The 15,873-nt window shown below is 56.9% G+C and overlaps 1 protein-coding gene across 1 annotated transcript; it reads left to right on the top strand.

Annotated features, from left to right (window-relative positions):
• The first annotated feature begins 8,005 nt into the window (after positions 1-8,005).
• On the top strand, positions 8,006-15,403 carry LOC102006087 (vegetative cell wall protein gp1-like). Its single transcript, XM_013518830.1, has 3 exons — positions 8,006-8,477; positions 13,499-13,816; positions 14,458-15,403. The coding sequence occupies exons 1-3, from the start codon at positions 8,006-8,008 to the stop codon at positions 14,541-14,543; spliced, it is 876 nt and encodes a 291-aa protein (XP_013374284.1). The 3' UTR covers positions 14,544-15,403.
• Positions 15,404-15,873: the final 470 nt, after the last annotated feature.

Here is a 15,873-nt window from a genome sequence, read left to right on the forward strand (position 1 = left end):
TCGGCACCCTGAGCTGGAGAGGGTTGATAAGAGCCTACTAATCAACAGAGAACAGAGACCTGTTTCATCGGTGAAAACACAGACACACGCTCGTTAGGGTTAAAAAAGCAGCTTGATTCCAGGAGGGAGTTTAGAGCTGTCAGTCTCCCCGCCAGGTCCGGCAGGTGAGGCCTGAGGGCTCTCACAGGGAGATGGGGGCGGGCCCGGGGGCTGACCTTAGGTCACAACACCAGGCCTTTATTTTCTTTTTTAATTTTGGGGCTTTGTTTGTTTTTAAGACAGGGCCTTGCTACTTAGTTCAGGCTGAAATTAAACTCACAATGTATCCCAGGCTGGTCTCAAACTCTCAGAGATCTTCCTGCCTCAGCCTCCCAAGTGCTGGGATCACAGGTGTGCCCTGGTCCTTTAGCAGCCTGGTGATCCCCTTATGTGCCAATCCCCTCCCCTGGCGCCCCAGAGCCTTGGGCGGGGTTCCAAGGCCACGCTGGGCGGAAGGCAGCGCCTGCATTCACACTGGATCCCCAGACCTGACTCCCAGACCCCAGGCAGAGGACTCCTCGCCTTCTGTAAATGGGGAAACTGAGGTCCTGGGAGACGCAGGAACTGTCACGGCCCCCTGCAGAGGCCAAGCAAGCATCTCCCCTGGGGCCTAGCTTAACCAGGGTCACCACCCCGGGAGGCGCCAAGTGTGCCCCCACAACCCGCAGGACTCAGTTTCCCAAGCTGAGCATAACCCGGATTAGAGGACTGCAGGTGACCCTGTCAGGGAGCGCAGCCCTGAAGCGCTCAGAGGCAGACAGCCTGGCGTCCCGCGCGGCGCCATCTGGCGGCCTGGCGTCGTCACTGCATGAGCTCAGAGCCCCACGGGAGTTTGGGTCGCACTCTGGGGCGCACACAGGCTCCGCCTTTCCCTCTGGAAAGCTGTGGTGCAAGCGCCTCATGTCTACACCATGCTGGGGTGACTGAGGCCTCGGGAAGGCTGGCCCTGAACTCAGCTCTCAGTGAACAGGGACAGGGCAGACCCAGTATTAATTTAGCATCTACTGTGTACAAAGCTAGCAGGTGAGGCCCCAGGGGCTTTTCCACAGGAAAACCTGACTACCTGCTGTGTGACCTTGTACCAGGTGCACACTGTCTCTGAGACTCAATCTCTTTACAGGAAAAGGAGGGACGGGAGCTGGCTGGGCATGGTGGCACACACCTGTCATCCCAGCTCACAGGAAGCTGAGGCAGGAGGGTCTCCACAAGTTTGAGGCCAGCCTGGGTTTCATAGTGAGTTGAAGGTGGCCTGGACTACATAATGAGACCCGCCGTGTCAGGGAAAGGAAAAGAAACGGGGCCAAGGGGTGTGTGTGTGTGTGAAGGTCAAATGACAAAAATCTGTGCTCTCAGAATTATGCCAGGGGTGTTTTCCACAGTCACCCTCATCCTCACTGCTGTGGGGTCCCCACAGCCCCCCAGGGGCCTCGCACAGGACGAGGGGGCTTGGACAGCTGCTGGGAGGCCGCTAAATGACCGATCAGTGTGCGTTGCTTGACCTGTGGGCTCCACGCAAATTCCCTTCTGATACTGCAAACTTTTCTCTCCACAGCCCTGAGGAGAGAGCCCGAGTCACTCCCTGAGCCACGTCCCAGCCCTTCACTCCCTGAGCCACGCCCCAGCCCTTTTCACTTCTTATTTTGAGACAGAATTTCACTAAGTCACTAATTTCACCCCAGGCTGGGCTCAAACTTGCCACCCTCCTGCCTCAGCCTCCCAGAGTGCCAGGATGACAGGATGGGCCACCATGCCCTACTTGCAACTTCTCTCTAAATTTTATTTTATTTTTTGACTTTTTTGTCTTTTCTGAGACAGGGTCTCACTATGTAATTCAGGCTGGCCTTGAGATCACTTTGTAGCCCAGACTGTTCCCAAACTCACAACAATCTTCCTGCCTCAGCCTCCCGAGGGCTGGGATTTCTCTCTAAATTTCAAAGTAGATAAAAAAAAATGTCTGACAGCCCAGCTGCTGCAAAACGCTACCTCGTTTCACTACCACCCCCCCCCAGAAGCAGATGAGACTCGGGGTCCCCCAGCTGGGGGCCCGGCTCACAGCTCCAGTGGGCACCGTGACTTCCGGCAGCCAGCGCCGCCGGGGTCCCCGCGAGGCCGAGGCGGGGTTTATTTATAAGTTCCTGCTGCTCGTGACTCACGGCTCGCAGACTGGAGACAAAAGTCTGGGGCCGCCGGGCGGAGAGGAAACGCGCTCTAGATCTGACTTTCCCCTTGGCACTGGCCGCCGGCCTGGCCTGGCCTGGCCGGGCCCTTCCAGCCCCTTCTGTTCTCAGGGGCAGAAGCGCTTTGGCCGCCGGCTTGCGTCGCCCCGTGCACCTCGCTGTGTAAACAGGACCCGCGCTGGTGGCCCGGCTCCACTCTGGAAATGAGCCTGCCTTCTGCAGCCCTGCCACTTCCTCCCCACGGCCAGACACTCTGCAGAGTCCGGAGGAGAGCCGCCTGGGTACATCGAGGAAAGGCTGGGGCCTTGCCTAGCTGTAGTCTTCATCAGCCTGGAGGGAGGATCAGTGGACAGACACAAGGGCAGAGGACTCCTATGCAGCCATCAAAGGCCTGTGCAAATGACCCCTCCACTGAAAAAACACCCTCCTTCTCTGGGCCTGCCCCTTGTATTTTCTGCTTTAGGAAGGTACTCCAGCAACAGGGGACCGCGGGGCCCTCTTACATTATTAGTGTTAATTCTTTTCATTCAAGTCTAAGCTTCTTCAAGTGGAATTAAAGTCCAGTGCATGATCCGCCTGACACTACAGAGTGTCCAGCACGGTACCTGTGTGTACTAAAGCTAAAGGTTTCGGCTGCATGGACTTGCATTATAGGGCAGTACAAGTCCCAGGTCCCAGCACCAGTCCCAGTCCAGTCCCCTTGCTGGGCCTCTGTGCTGTCCTGCCTCAGCCTTCTGTGGCTTAGGAATCATTTCACTTCTTGAAGCAGCAACCTGGCTTCCCTCTGTGAATATCAGAACCAGGTTTCCAGCTGAGTAACTAGTCACATGACACATACCTGCCATGCCAGCACTCAGGAGGCTGAGGCAGGAAGATTCCTGAGAGTTTGAGGCCAGCTTGGGCTACACAGCGAGACCCTGTCTCAAAAATCCAAACAATAATAAGCATGATGATGATGATGATGATGTAGGTGTTAGCAGGTGCTAGAAACCCTCCCCCCGTTGCTCTGTGATGTCTCTAACACAGAGGCACTGCTCTCCCTCAGGGCTGTCCAGTGGGGTTCAACCTGGGTTACCAAAGGATCCTGAGAGGCTGGCACCATCACCCCATCTTACAGATGAGTGGGGCGCAGCCTTTGTACCATCGCCCAGGGTTTGCACACCATCTCCCTGCAGAGTTGGCAGGTAGTCAGGGCCAAAAATGTTCGGTCCCAGCCACACTAGTCTGGCCAAGAGCAATCTGCCCAATTCACAGAGGGATAAACTGAGGTCTGGGAGGCCCCAAGGCGGGCAGTGGTAGCCAGACCATCCCCTGACCTACCAGCCCCCTCAGAGCAGCCTGAGGTTTGGGGTCCCAGGTGCAGCACAGAAGTCATACTCTCAGCTAAGGACAGATGGCAGAAGGGGAGGACTCTGCCTGCTTCCAATACAGTATCTTTGGAGGATTTTGTGTGCCTTGGCCTTTTTTTTTTTTTTTGTCTTTTTGAGACAGGGTCTCACTATGCAGTTAAGGCTGGCCTTGAGCTCACTTTGTAGCCCAGGCTGGCCTCGAACTCGCAACAATCCTCCTGTCACAGCCTCCCAAGTGCTGGGATTACAGGTGTGCACCACCACACCCCGATAAGTGTCTTTAAAGGTTTTTCTGTTTTTGTTTTTGTTTTAATTTTTTTTTTAAAGAATAAAAGAAGGATAACATAATAATAGGGGGGGACTTAGCAAATTACAGACAAAATGGTAGGAAATTATCAATGGTTATCATTTTACATATTATTGTCTACAAAATAGTTTCTCAGGAAAACAAATAGACAAATAATAGTGAGTTACAGACAAAAGAGGTAGGAGATTATCAATAGTTGTTGTACTATACTTTGGTATCTTCAAAGTGGCTTCTAAAGAAAATAAATAGAGCTATACATGAGTGACCTATTGAAAAATCATTAACTATTCTCAATGGTTGTTGTAGGAAACACATAATAATAAACATACATCCATTTATGAAATAGGATAGGAACATTACAAACTTTACACAGTTATGGATAGATTAGTAGGAAAATATCAATGGCTGCTGTAATACGTGGTGGTATCTTCAGAGTGGTTTCTCAGGAAGACAGAGATATGCAAGAGGGACCTATTAAGTAGTTACAGCCTAAGGGTTGTCAAAAATAGCATATTACCTCCTCACCAGTGACTCCTTTCACTGAGGTATGATGGCTGGAAGGAAGGCCAGGATTGAAAAGAAGGACCGAGAGACTTGCACCTGTGTCTAGCAACAGGCTGTTTTCTTGTTCCTCCATAGTCATGATTACCCAGGGCTCCTTGATGGAGATGACGGTCTGGCCAGAGGGAGAAGGCAGACCATGCCCCAAGCCCTCTCATTCCTGTTGGACTAACTGGTAGCATGGGTCTGAGCTCTGGGGCCTCCACCTCAGAGGGCAGACCGATCTCCAGTGGTCTCCTTTGCATCCAGGGCATGGCCTATGGGGCCTCTTAGGGCAGTTCCTCTTGAGGTGGCCTGGCTTTTAACAGTGGTAGCAGATGAATGCAGTTGTCGAGTTCTTCTTGGAGCCCCGGGAATCAGACCTGGGATCTGTTTCTCTTAGTGGTGCAGCAAAAGCAGCTGCTTTTTCTCAGTCTCTTTGTTTTCTCTCCTTGGCCTCCTCCTCATCATGGCTATAGAGTACTGAGGAGGCAATTCTTACTAACATCTCAAGTGAGCTATCTGGGGTGAAAGCCATTCTTTGAAGCTTTTTCTCTCCAGCTTCCCATTGCTTTGGGACTCCACAACCACTTAAAGTGTCCTCTCCCCAACCATCAGCACAAGCAGCAGGAATCTCGGTGCAGACCTCTCCTGAGCTCCACCACAGCCTGTACTGTCAGGAGAAGAATGGCTTCCAGAGAGTCTCCCCAGGTATTGTGCAAGGTCCTCCTGGTTTACAGCTTCTGAACGGCTCTCATGACCACAGTCCACAGGACCTCTGACTCCTCGGGCTTAGTCTGTATTCTCACGTTCTCTGAGTTCTTGTTCAGGAGCTGCTCCTCCGCTCACTCTGGTTTAAAGGTTTTTGAATCCCACTCTCTGAGGAGAAACGCTCCGGGTAAACCACGACCTTCTGTACAGAAAGAAGCAGAACCTACAGGGCTGTCAGGCTCGGCCCAGCACCTGGGGAGCCGTGCAGCTGCGCCAGGGGAGACTGTGGGGGCCCTGTGTCTGTCAGTCTTTGGGGTGTCACTCTGCCATCCAGCATGGGACCTGCGGCCGGGCAGATGTGAAACAGGAGGCCCTGAAGAAGGCTTGTGAAGGACAAGGCTTTTATTCTGGTCCCCCACCACCACCAGCGGGCACCCCCTCCTCTGCGTGCCTGCCGTGGGACAGGTCCCCACTCCCAGAGCCACAGAGGATGGGGAGGTCTGGACCCGCACAACTTCACGCCGCCTGTGATGGTGGTGACAGTGGCCTCGGGGACTTGGCACAGCCGCTAGGTCTACCCGTGGTTTCGGACAAGAATCCAACCGGAAGTCAGGGACCAGGCTATACCAGTGCCAGCATCTGAGGCCTCGGTGCCCAGGAGAGATGGGGTCTGCCAGGGTCCTGCGCTCTCATGTACCAAGTGCCCTGGAGCCAGCTCTCTCCCGTGCCTGCCTCAGTGTTTATTTCTGTTAATGAGGATGGCTGGGCGTAGTGGTGCACACCTGTCGTCCCAGCACTCAGGAGGCTGAGGCAGGAGGATTGCTATGAGTTCAGGGTCAGCCTGGACTACATAGTGAGTTCAAGGCCAGCCTGAACTACATGGCAATACCTTGTCTCAAAAAAACAAAAAATAAAAATAAAACAAAGAGGATGAGGGTGGCCTATTAGTTGCTGGGAAATTGGCCTGGGGTCACAGATGCAGCACCCCCCATGCAGCACTTAGCAGGAGGGGACCCAGCTGTGCACACAGCTGTCCCTGTCACGGGGCACCCCAGGCGGGTGGGCGCAGCCACTGAGCCCCAAAGCCTCCCTCAGGGTGGGGCGCGGTGCCCAAGGGAGAGGTGCCCGGGAAACTCCGCTGCATGAATGGACGCTGCTCGGCCGCGGGGTCAGGCCTGCCCTTCCAGGGACAATGAGGACGGCCTGCTTGGACCGGGGCCGTCCCGGGATGTCTGCGGGCTGAGGTCACCGGGCCGCTGCACCCACAGGAAGCGCAGCTCGGGACGCCCAGTGCCAGCCGGCAGACGCTTCCGGGCTGGCGGCTGCGCCCCACTCCTCCCCTTCCTCCGCTCGCCTCGGCCAGGCTGGCATCCCTCGCCGGCCGGGTCACACCCTAGGGCTGGGAAGCCTGAGGGGCGCCCAGAGTCTGTCTGCCGGGAGTCCAGGACAAGTCTGGTCCCAGACAGAGCGGCCTGCACGCAGCGGAGGGACAACCACATGGCCCAGGGGCCACCTGGGGTCACCGTGTGAGACTTGAGGCCATGCAGGGCCAGTGATCTACGGAGTGAAATTGAGGCTCAGAGAGGTCAAGCAGATCCCCGGGGCTGCACAGCATCCGATCAGCTCCCGCTGTGGTCTGAGCTGGCGGCGGCTTCTGTCACAGTCTTGCAGGGCAAAACCCTCCTCTGCGCCTTGTTCCCCTCCTCCGAAAAGTGAGCAGACAGGGCCAGGGGAGCCGGCACCCCTCCCAGCCTGCTGCTTACCAGCACTTCTCCCACGCCTCCCGAGCGTGGGATTCAGGCATATGTCACCATACCTGGCTGCAGCTGCATCAAATGCGTCTTGCACTGAGGGAAACTGAGGCCAGTGGAGGTGAGCAGCCGTCTGGGGCTGCAAGGGCTTCTCACCACCACACCCCGCTGTCTCTGGGCCGAGCCTTGTCTCCCTCCAGTCTGGCAGGGCTCAGACTCCACACCCCACGTTCTCTGGCCGGCAGTGCCAGAAACCTTTCTATTGCAAAGCTCAGAGTACGGACGAAGGAGTCTCACACTGCCTAGATAAGCAGCACAAAAATCATGGAGCTGGGCGTGGCGAAGCATGCCTATCATCCCGGCACTCGGGAGGCTGAGGCAGGAGGATCACAAGTCCAAGCCCAGCCTGGAGTATATAATAAGCAAGACCCTGCCTCAAAATAAACGGATAGATATACCAACAAAATTAAAATTCTGTAATAGTCACACAAAGAATGCACTATTTTTGTTCTAGTTTTTGCCTTGTTTTGTTGAGATGGGGGTCACACTGTCCCCCAAGCAGGGCTCGAACATGTGCGCTGCAGCCCACAAGCGCTGAGCCAATGAGAGGTACTCAGTGCTGTCCCAGGGGGACGGTCACTGGTCCTCAGAGCTGTCTGTGCTACCGCGTTGAGATCCACGGTGTCAATGCCAGGTCTCCCGCCAAGCCTGGGCCATCTCTCCAGCCGGGCACAGGACGGAAGGAGCCGCCGCTCACCCCAGAGGCGCTGCGGAGGGAGGAGGAGGTGACAATGGCGCGGGAGCTCGCAGGGGGCCCAAGACCCTGCTGGAGATGGAACCGGAGTCGCCCAGAGCTACAGGCAGCGGCTCTCGGTGCCCCGCGGCGCTGCGGCCTTCCTGCCCCACGGCTCCTCTGCGAGTCCTGCTGTGGGCCGCAGTCCCCGTCGCCACCCACGAGGGCGGAGAGAGGGACCGGCCCGAGGCCACCCCCATATCGATGGCAGAGCGTCGCCCGTTTCTAGCTCCAGGAAGATTTCTTGGGGACCCTCTGTGTGCCAGGCTGTGTCCTTGGACAGCGACTCCCGGCCTGGGACTCTCCAGCTGAATTCCTCCGCCCTGGTCCCCGGCCCCATGTCCAGCTCTGCGGGGACAGCAGCCCCGTCCCCGGATCTTCCCCCGCGGGCCTCAGAGCCACCTTTCGGGGGACACTCAGGGCTCCACGAACGCGAGGAAGCCGAGGCCCGGGGCAGGGGCGCAGGGGTCCCCACAGCACCTTCTCGGTGCCCGCCCTGCCCGCCGGATGCCAGCCTGAGCAGCTGCCCTGTCCCGGGATGTGGCCCCCAGGAGAGGGACCCCAGGCCCTGGGGAGCCCGCCTTGTGACACCTCATGGAAACCACAGCCTCGACCTAGAAACAGGACACGCACCGCTCACAGCATTCTGCGCCCACGTTCCCTGCGCCCGACGGGCACCACCCCGGGCTCCTAGCGGGAGCGGGGACCCAGCCCCTCCCGGGAGCTCCTGTGCCCTGCAACCCAAGGCACCGTCCGGGGCGCACCAGCCGCAGGCGGGGCGAGCGCGCCCCCTGGAGGCCGCTCGCCCAAGTGCAAAGGGAAGACCGCGGGCTGCGGCCTCGCTCGAGAACCTGCGGCACATAGGATACTGTGTTACTGTGTTTTTAAACCCGAAGATGAGGGCCCAGGGATATAGTTCAGCGGTTATGGCGCCTGCCTGGCAAGTGCAAGGTTCTGAGATCGATTCTCGGCTCCGAAAAAAGACAAACGATGGATTATACTCCCAGCATTTGGGAAGCTGAGGCAGGAGGATGCCTGAAAAATAAAGTTCTATTTCTGGCTCGCCTGGGGTGTCTCGGGCTCCAGGGCTAAGTTTAGGGGCTCCATCTGAGCAGATTGCAACAAGAGCCCACTCCCTGGCCTCTGGCACACACCCAGGGGCTGGTACCCTGTTCTCCCCTGGGACCCCCTTTGACTCCTCCTTTGGACCCTTACAAAGGGCCCCTTGGTCCCCACTTCCTGGACAGACAAGGCTTGGGTGTCCCCTTGCGCCTGGGACTGTGAGACACACAAGCTTCTGTGAGGTGGCTATGAGGTGGCTCTCGCACCCCTTCCCTGAGGAAACAAAGCGAACAGGAGTGCCGCTCTCCCCCCACACACAGGAGACGTTTTTCTGATGGAGGTTTCCGGGGCTGAGCTGGGCATGAGCTGCCCGGTTCAGTGGCACCTGGTAAGCATGGCTATTGGAACTGAAACGAGGCCTGAATTGAGAAGTTGGTTAGTGTGAATCACACACCAGGTTGCAAACTCAACTGAAAAAAGCCTGGTGTGGTGGTGTATACCTGTGATCCCAGCGCTCAGGAGGCTGAGGCAGGAGGATGGCTTTGAGTTCAAGGCCAGCGTGGGCTACATAGCAGGACCCTGAGGAAGAGGGCTGGGAAGGATTCAGCCAAAGAGTCCAAGATGAGACCCAGTGGTCTTTGAAGGAAGCAGACAGCGTAAGCCCCTGCATCCCTGCTCGCAGAGCAGATCCCGCCCACTTCTGGCCTGGCAGGAGGAGCCCAGGACACCCCGGCCTCCCCTGCAGCCCTCCAGACCTCTCAGCCTTCCTGCCCAGCACCTCAGGACCTGGCCAGAGGCAGACAGGAGCCAGAGAAACCTTCCCAGCTCCCTGCCCCCACCCATGATGCACTGTTCTTCATGTAGAAGAAGCTACTCTTCAAAGCTTGGGCTCATCAGAGCTCAGGGGCCTCTGCTTCCTCCTCTAATCTGGGGACCCCTCCCCGCAAGACAGCAAGGGGTAGGTGTTAGCATTCAGGCACTAGGTTCTGCAGGGTGAAAATCCAGGTGGCTAAGGGCACTGCCGCCAGAGACGTGGGGGCCAAGGGGGCAGTCAGGAGCATCGACAGACTACCGCTCAAGCGCCACATAGTCTGTTTTTTGTGGTTGCTTTTGGGGTTCTTAAAGACATTATGTAGCCCAGGCTGGCCTCGAACTCATTCTGCAGCCCAGGCTGGCTTTGAACTTGAGTGATCCTCCTGCCTCAGCCTCCCGAGTGCTGGGATTGCAGGTGTGCTCCGCTGCTGCTGCAGTGCCCTTGTAATCTTGAAGGCCAAGGGGACCCTGGAGATGCCCCGTCTGTGCAAGCCCTCCCGCAGGTGGACACCAAGCTGGCGTGTACATTTCCCAGGCACCTGAACACACCTCGGTCTCCACGGCTGTCCACCATCAGCCCGTCCTGAGCCTGTTTGGCTGGCAGAGAGAGGAGGGGAGGTGAACGACCAGCACGAGGTTCTCAAGCCGGCTGCACTTTGGGGATCTTAGAAATGAAACCCACACTGGCTGGGGAGGGGAGTTCCCCCGATGACACCAACGACTGACCCAGGTTCACAGCAGCAGCCGGGCCACAGAGCCAGGGGAGGTAGGCAGAGCCCCAGGGGCCCGCTTTGCTTGAAATGGAGCAGGCTTTCTGGGCCCTGAGGTACAGGGAGGTCTGAGCCTCTGCCGGATGTCCGCTTCAGGCAAAGAACCCTGGGAAGCTGTGCAGCCAGAGGACACATCCTGGGAGACAGAGGATCTGGGTGACCTCACCCCTGCCCTGCATGAGTCACCTGGGGGCCCTGAGGACACCTGTCACTCATCTGTCTGCCACCAGGACAAATAAAGAGGCTATTTTGGTTCATGATTCTGGTGGTTCCAGTCCATGAGCAAATGGGCTCATTATAGGTGGGCCTCTGCTGGACATGGTGGCACAGACCTGTGATCACAGCACTCAGGAGGCTGAGGCAGGAGGGTCTCCCTCTCTCTCTCGCTCTTTCTCTCTCTCTCCCCCGCCATAGTACTGCATACTGGGGATAACACCCCGGGGCTCACACATGCTGGACAAGTGCTCTGCCACTGAGCTGTATCCCCAGGCTGGCCTTGAACTTTCAATCCCCTGCTCAGCCTCCTGAGTAGCTGGAATTACAGATGTGTGTTATAGCACCTGGACTTTTCTGTTTTTGTTGAGACTTTTCCCCTCTCCCATTTCCTCATTCCTCATCCTTCATGAGTGGAAACCCAAAGCTGGACGGGAGTCTTTGGCACCTGACTTGGGGACCCCTACGCCACCAGTTCCGGTGGGGAGGCTACAAAATGCTGGAGCTCACAGCAGGTGAGCTCGGAGCAGGCAGCGCCAGCTCGGTCAGCATCATTATCACCGTCAGCACCGGCGCCAGCCTCAGGCCGGGCAAAACCTCTGCTCGAGCCACCGGCTCCTCCCAGGCGGGGTCTGCGGGGTTCTGGGCACCAGGCCACGCTGAGAGCCACTCTCCATTTGGAACTGGTGGTCTTGCTGTCTGTCAGTGTCTGGACCGAGACAGGAATTCCTTGTGCACGCGTGTGCATGTGTACGTGTGCCTGTGCGTGTGCATGTGTGTGCGTGCATGTGCATGTGTGTGTGTGCACGTGTGCATGTGTGTGTGTGTGTGTGTGTACCCAAGTGCTGTGCGCACAGGTCTGTACTGTGTAGACAGGGTGTCAATTCATTCCAGATGTGCTGGAACAGCCCCAGTTTCACATTTTTGGACCCCAAATCATGGAAATGTCCTGGAAATTCCAACACGATTATTTCTTTACATAGCGCTCCACCAGTCTCATTCCAAAACAGGATCTGAGAACCAGCGTGCGGAGCTGTGTATGGATTCGGTAGTGCTTTAAACCAACAGAAGAGGAAGTCAGCGAGAGGGGAAGGTAAGACGAGCCTCCAAAGCTCGTAGCTCCGTCCCTGGTTGGTGCCTGCGGGAACAGGCCGCAGTCAGATCTTAGAATTTCCAAGCAGCTTAGAATTTCCAGAGCTTAGAGGGGAATGGGATCCCACGGATCCACTCTCGGGACCTCCAAGATTTCCCCCCAAAAGACCCTAGAAAGGAGACCAGTGTGACAGGGGGCAGAGAGGAACATACTCATAGTCCACAGCTTCACACTGATTGTGAGGCAGATTAGGCCATGGCCAATCGGCTGAGAAAGTGGGCATGGCCTGTCATCACAGAGACCCAGGACACAGGCCCTGAACGGGGACCAATCAGAAAGTGTTATGTTCAAGTCACCTGGCATGAGATCAAGCAGGATTTTGATAGGACAGCCTAGGTCTAACCTCAGAGTGGAGGGATACAAAACACAGCCTCCATTAACCTCATGGCCACTATAAGCCCTTCCAGTGACCCACTTCTGCTCTGCAGAACTTACTTCTTTCCCTTCCTTCAATAAATGTGAAATCTCACTATCTTTCAGGCATTTCTTTTCCAATTATTTTTTGCTCAGAAGCTGGACATGGTGGTGTATACCTGCAATCCCAGCACTCAGAAAGCTGAGGCAGGAAAATCACTGAGAGTTGGAAGCCAGCCTAAGCTATATAGTGAGTTCAAAAAAACAGCCTGAACTATACACCAAGGCTCTGTCTCAAAAAAAACCAAAAAATCAATGATTTATTCAGAACAAGAACCTGGAAAGAATTCCTGAGAAGAGCACAGAATCTTATCTTGAGCTACACAAGCAACTGTATTTCTCAACTCACAAGAGCACACTTAAGATTTGCATGATTTGCTGGGCATGTGGTACTTGCTTGTAATCCCAGCACTCAGGAGGCTGAGGCAGGAGGATCCCTACAAGTTTGAGGTTATCCCAGGCTACATAGTGAGACCCTGTCTCAAAAAACAAACAAAAAAAAAACTGTAAATAAACATTACCTCAAAAGGAAAAAAATAAATATCGTTAGTGGTTTTCTGTTGCCCAGGGGTAAAGGAACTGATGTTTGCAGCTGATTCCGAAAGGCAGCCAAAAAGGAAGAATTTCAGAGAGGAACAGGGGGCTCCAGGCAGTGGACAGGCTGAGTAGATGGTGCAGTTCTTCTGTCTTTCCTGTGTATTTGAACTTCCTTTTCAGGGTTGGGCAGCTTTATCACCATGTACATCCCAGTTCTGAGCTTTTTTTTGGTGATGGTACTGGAGATTGAACCCATGGCCTTCGCACTGAGCTATATTTCCAGCCCTTTTTAAATTTTTTACTTGGAGAAAGGCTATCACTAAACTGCCTGGGCTTTACTTGCAATCCTCCTGCCTCTGCTTCCCAGAATGCTGGGATTTTAGGCATGTACTACTACATCCAGTTCCGGGCACTTCTTTTTAAAAAATCTGTTGCTTTTTCCTTGTTTTGTTTTATTTGAGACAAGGTTTCACTATGTAGTTCAGGCTGGCCTTGAACTCACTATGTTGCCCAGGCTGGCTTCAAACTCACAGCAATCCTCCTGCCTCAGCCTCCTGGGTGCTGGGATTACAGGCCTGTGCCACCACAGGCAGCTTCTTTTTACTGCTGAATGTGACTGCTAGAGCATTTCTGGGCACTTTTTCTAATAAAAAGTCCAGGGCCCTGAGAAATGAAAAGGGCTTCGAGGGTCCCATTGATCCCTGGAAGATACGGAGCTCTGAGTTTTGTGCACAGAGCTGGGGGCGGGCCCTCAAAGCTGCCGTAAGGGGGAATCCCTGCCGGCGGCTTTTTCTCCTGCTCGTGGCCCGTTCAGAAGCCCCTCCGGAGGCCGCTGCAGAAACTGGGGTTTCTCTTCCCCAAGGTTGCAGAAACACTAACCTTCCTCGCTGCGCCTCCCGCCGAGCTCCGGCGTCCCTCACACAGCAGCCCCGCTCCGCCCCGGAACCTCGCCGGGTCACCCTGTTACACCCACGCAACGCGGTCCTCTGAGAGCCCAGGGGACAGGGCTGGGGGCTTCGGGACGCCACGTACCCAAGAGGTCCGGAAGGCGCTGTGTCCGGGGCCCGGCCTGTGCATAGCGGCTTCCCCCATCTCCCCATCTGCCCGTCGCCCTGGCCTTACAGACTCCAGGAAACCCGGGGTGTCTCCGGGACTCTGCGCGGCGCAGGAGCAAATTTACCGAGGAGGTAAATCAGCGCGGGGCTGCGGCCAGCATCCAAGGCAAAGGGGACGGTTTGGGGAACTGGGCGCTGCTCTGTGGGAGCTGACATTGTCTCCCCGCAGACACCGAAGCGGGTTGCAGGGCACGCTTCCGCTGGGAGAAACGCCCGCCGTCCTGAGGATGGGGCTGCCCCAGGAGACCCCCGTGCGGCCGGGCTGCGGGTCAGAGAAGGGGTTGCCGATCCCAGCCCCCGGCAAGCCCCGGCAGACATGGGGCTCCCCAGTCCTCAGCTTGTGGAGATCCCTCACGGCCACCCCACGGCCTGGGGACTGGGCTCCTCTCCACCCGGCCATCTTGGCCTTTCCTCCAGGGAGTCATTTAGGGTTCAAGTGACCCCATGAATAGGTATGAGCCCCGTCTTCAGGGAAGCCCCGTCTTCAGGGAAGCCCAGTCACTCCTATGCAGCCGCCTACTTAGCCGAGTGCTGAGCAGGGACTCAAAGAGATACTGGGATCCAGAGTCTTTGTTTTGAGACAGGGTCTCACAGTGTAGCCCAGGCTGGCCTCGAACTCGCGGCATTCCTCCTGCTTCAGCCTCCTGAGCAGCTGGGCTGATACGCATGTGCCACAAAGCCTGACAAAACCTCTGGTTTTTCTGTTTCTACAGACAAGGACATGTGGGCCCAGAGAGTGGCGATGGCTGGCCTCACGTCACACAGCACGCCAGGACTACATTTTATCTCCTGCACCTGATTCCGCCTCTGGGGCCTGTCCCCTCAGCGCAGGGCCGGCCACGGGGCTGGTGGCCCAGGGGTTGAGGGAGTAGGTGGAAGGGGCCTAGAGATTTGCTGAGAGCAGCTCCCAGGGCCAGGAAAGAGACGGGCAGCCTGCAGTGCCGGGCGGAGGAGCGTGACCGAGGGAGCGGAGAGGAAGGGTCTGGCCTGGCTCTTGCGGCCGGTCCTGGCCACAGTGGGAGACTTCATTTTCCGGACTCCCCCGTGCCTGCCTTCCCCTCTCCGCCATTCCCGAGATGCAGGGCCGCTGGCTCAGCCCTGGAGCCCCGAGCTGTGTCCCCAGGCCCACCCCTGTGTCCCCACGCCTGGTGCTACCTGGGACCAAAGGCCAGGACTCCGTCAAAGAGCACAGGCTGCATCCGGGCCCTGGAGGGGCCGTGAGAGCCGCACGCCTGTCCACAGCCTCAGGGGCCCACGGCCACCCTGCCAGCCCCCTTGTCCCATCCACACTTTGTTCCAGACCCTGGCCCCTGGGGACTTAGAAAGCTGTCCCCACAAAGTCACACAGTGGGGCCGCACCAGACTCCTCCTGCTCAAACCCCATCCCCCGGGCCCAGGCGTTTCTCAGAGGGGACATCGGCCTTCAACCGAGGGCCACAGCCGAGGGGGCCGCACTGTGCAGATGGGACGCGCAGCCCTTGGACACCTGACGGAGCACATGGCCTTGCCTGGCACCCGGGACAAGCAGAGGACAGAAGCCTCTGCTCCCAGGTCCCCACGCACCCGGGCTTGCGCTGCCCCTCCGCTGCCGCGCCCTCTGCAGGCTGTGAGAGTGAGGCCTGGTGCTTCCCGGCTGTCCTCCCACCCTGCCTGTGTGCCCACACTGTGAACCCTGCCACAGCTCTGCCAGTAGGAGCCCGGGGAGCCCCAGGGAAGTGGCTCTGGCCCTCAGCTTCCCCCCCGGGTCCCTGCCTGGCTGCCGGGTCTGGCAGAGGAACAGGCTAGTGGCAGTTTTACTTTTTGTTTTGTTTTGTTTTGTTTTGTTTAGCTCAGCAGCACAGCGCCTACCTGGCAAGTGCAAGGTCGTGAGTTCGATTCCCGGTACCGGGAAAAAAAAAAAGCTAAGGACTGCGTTGCTTAGATTCAGCTCACACTGCTGGGTGCCAGCTCGGTGTGGGCACCAGGGACACTGGGAACAAGGTCAGGAGCCTGCAGGAGCAGGGAGGTCAGATGCAGCTGCCGCTGCACTGCAGGTTAGTGTGACCGGCCTGGGGTTGGGGGAGTCGGAGAAGGCTTCCTGGAGGAGGTGCCGCTGTGGGAGAGCTGCAGGTGAGCAGAAAGATATTAGC

This window comes from Chinchilla lanigera, unplaced genomic scaffold (assembly GCF_000276665.1).
Source record: "Chinchilla lanigera isolate Chin_1 unplaced genomic scaffold, ChiLan1.0 scaffold00049, whole genome shotgun sequence".
NCBI lineage: Eukaryota > Metazoa > Chordata > Mammalia > Rodentia > Chinchillidae > Chinchilla > Chinchilla lanigera.

Coding starts and splice junctions, on each gene's coding strand:
- LOC102006087 (XM_013518830.1), top strand. CDS start 8,006: ATGTCCAGCTCTGCGGGGACAGCAGCCCCGTCCCCGGATCTTCCCCCG. Junction 8,478..13,498: donor CCTGGAGGCCGCTCGCCCAA/GTGCAAAGGGAA, acceptor CCAAGGTTGCAG/AAACACTAACCTTCCTCGCT. Junction 13,817..14,457: donor GGAGCAAATTTACCGAGGAG/GTAAATCAGCGC, acceptor CTGTTTCTACAG/ACAAGGACATGTGGGCCCAG.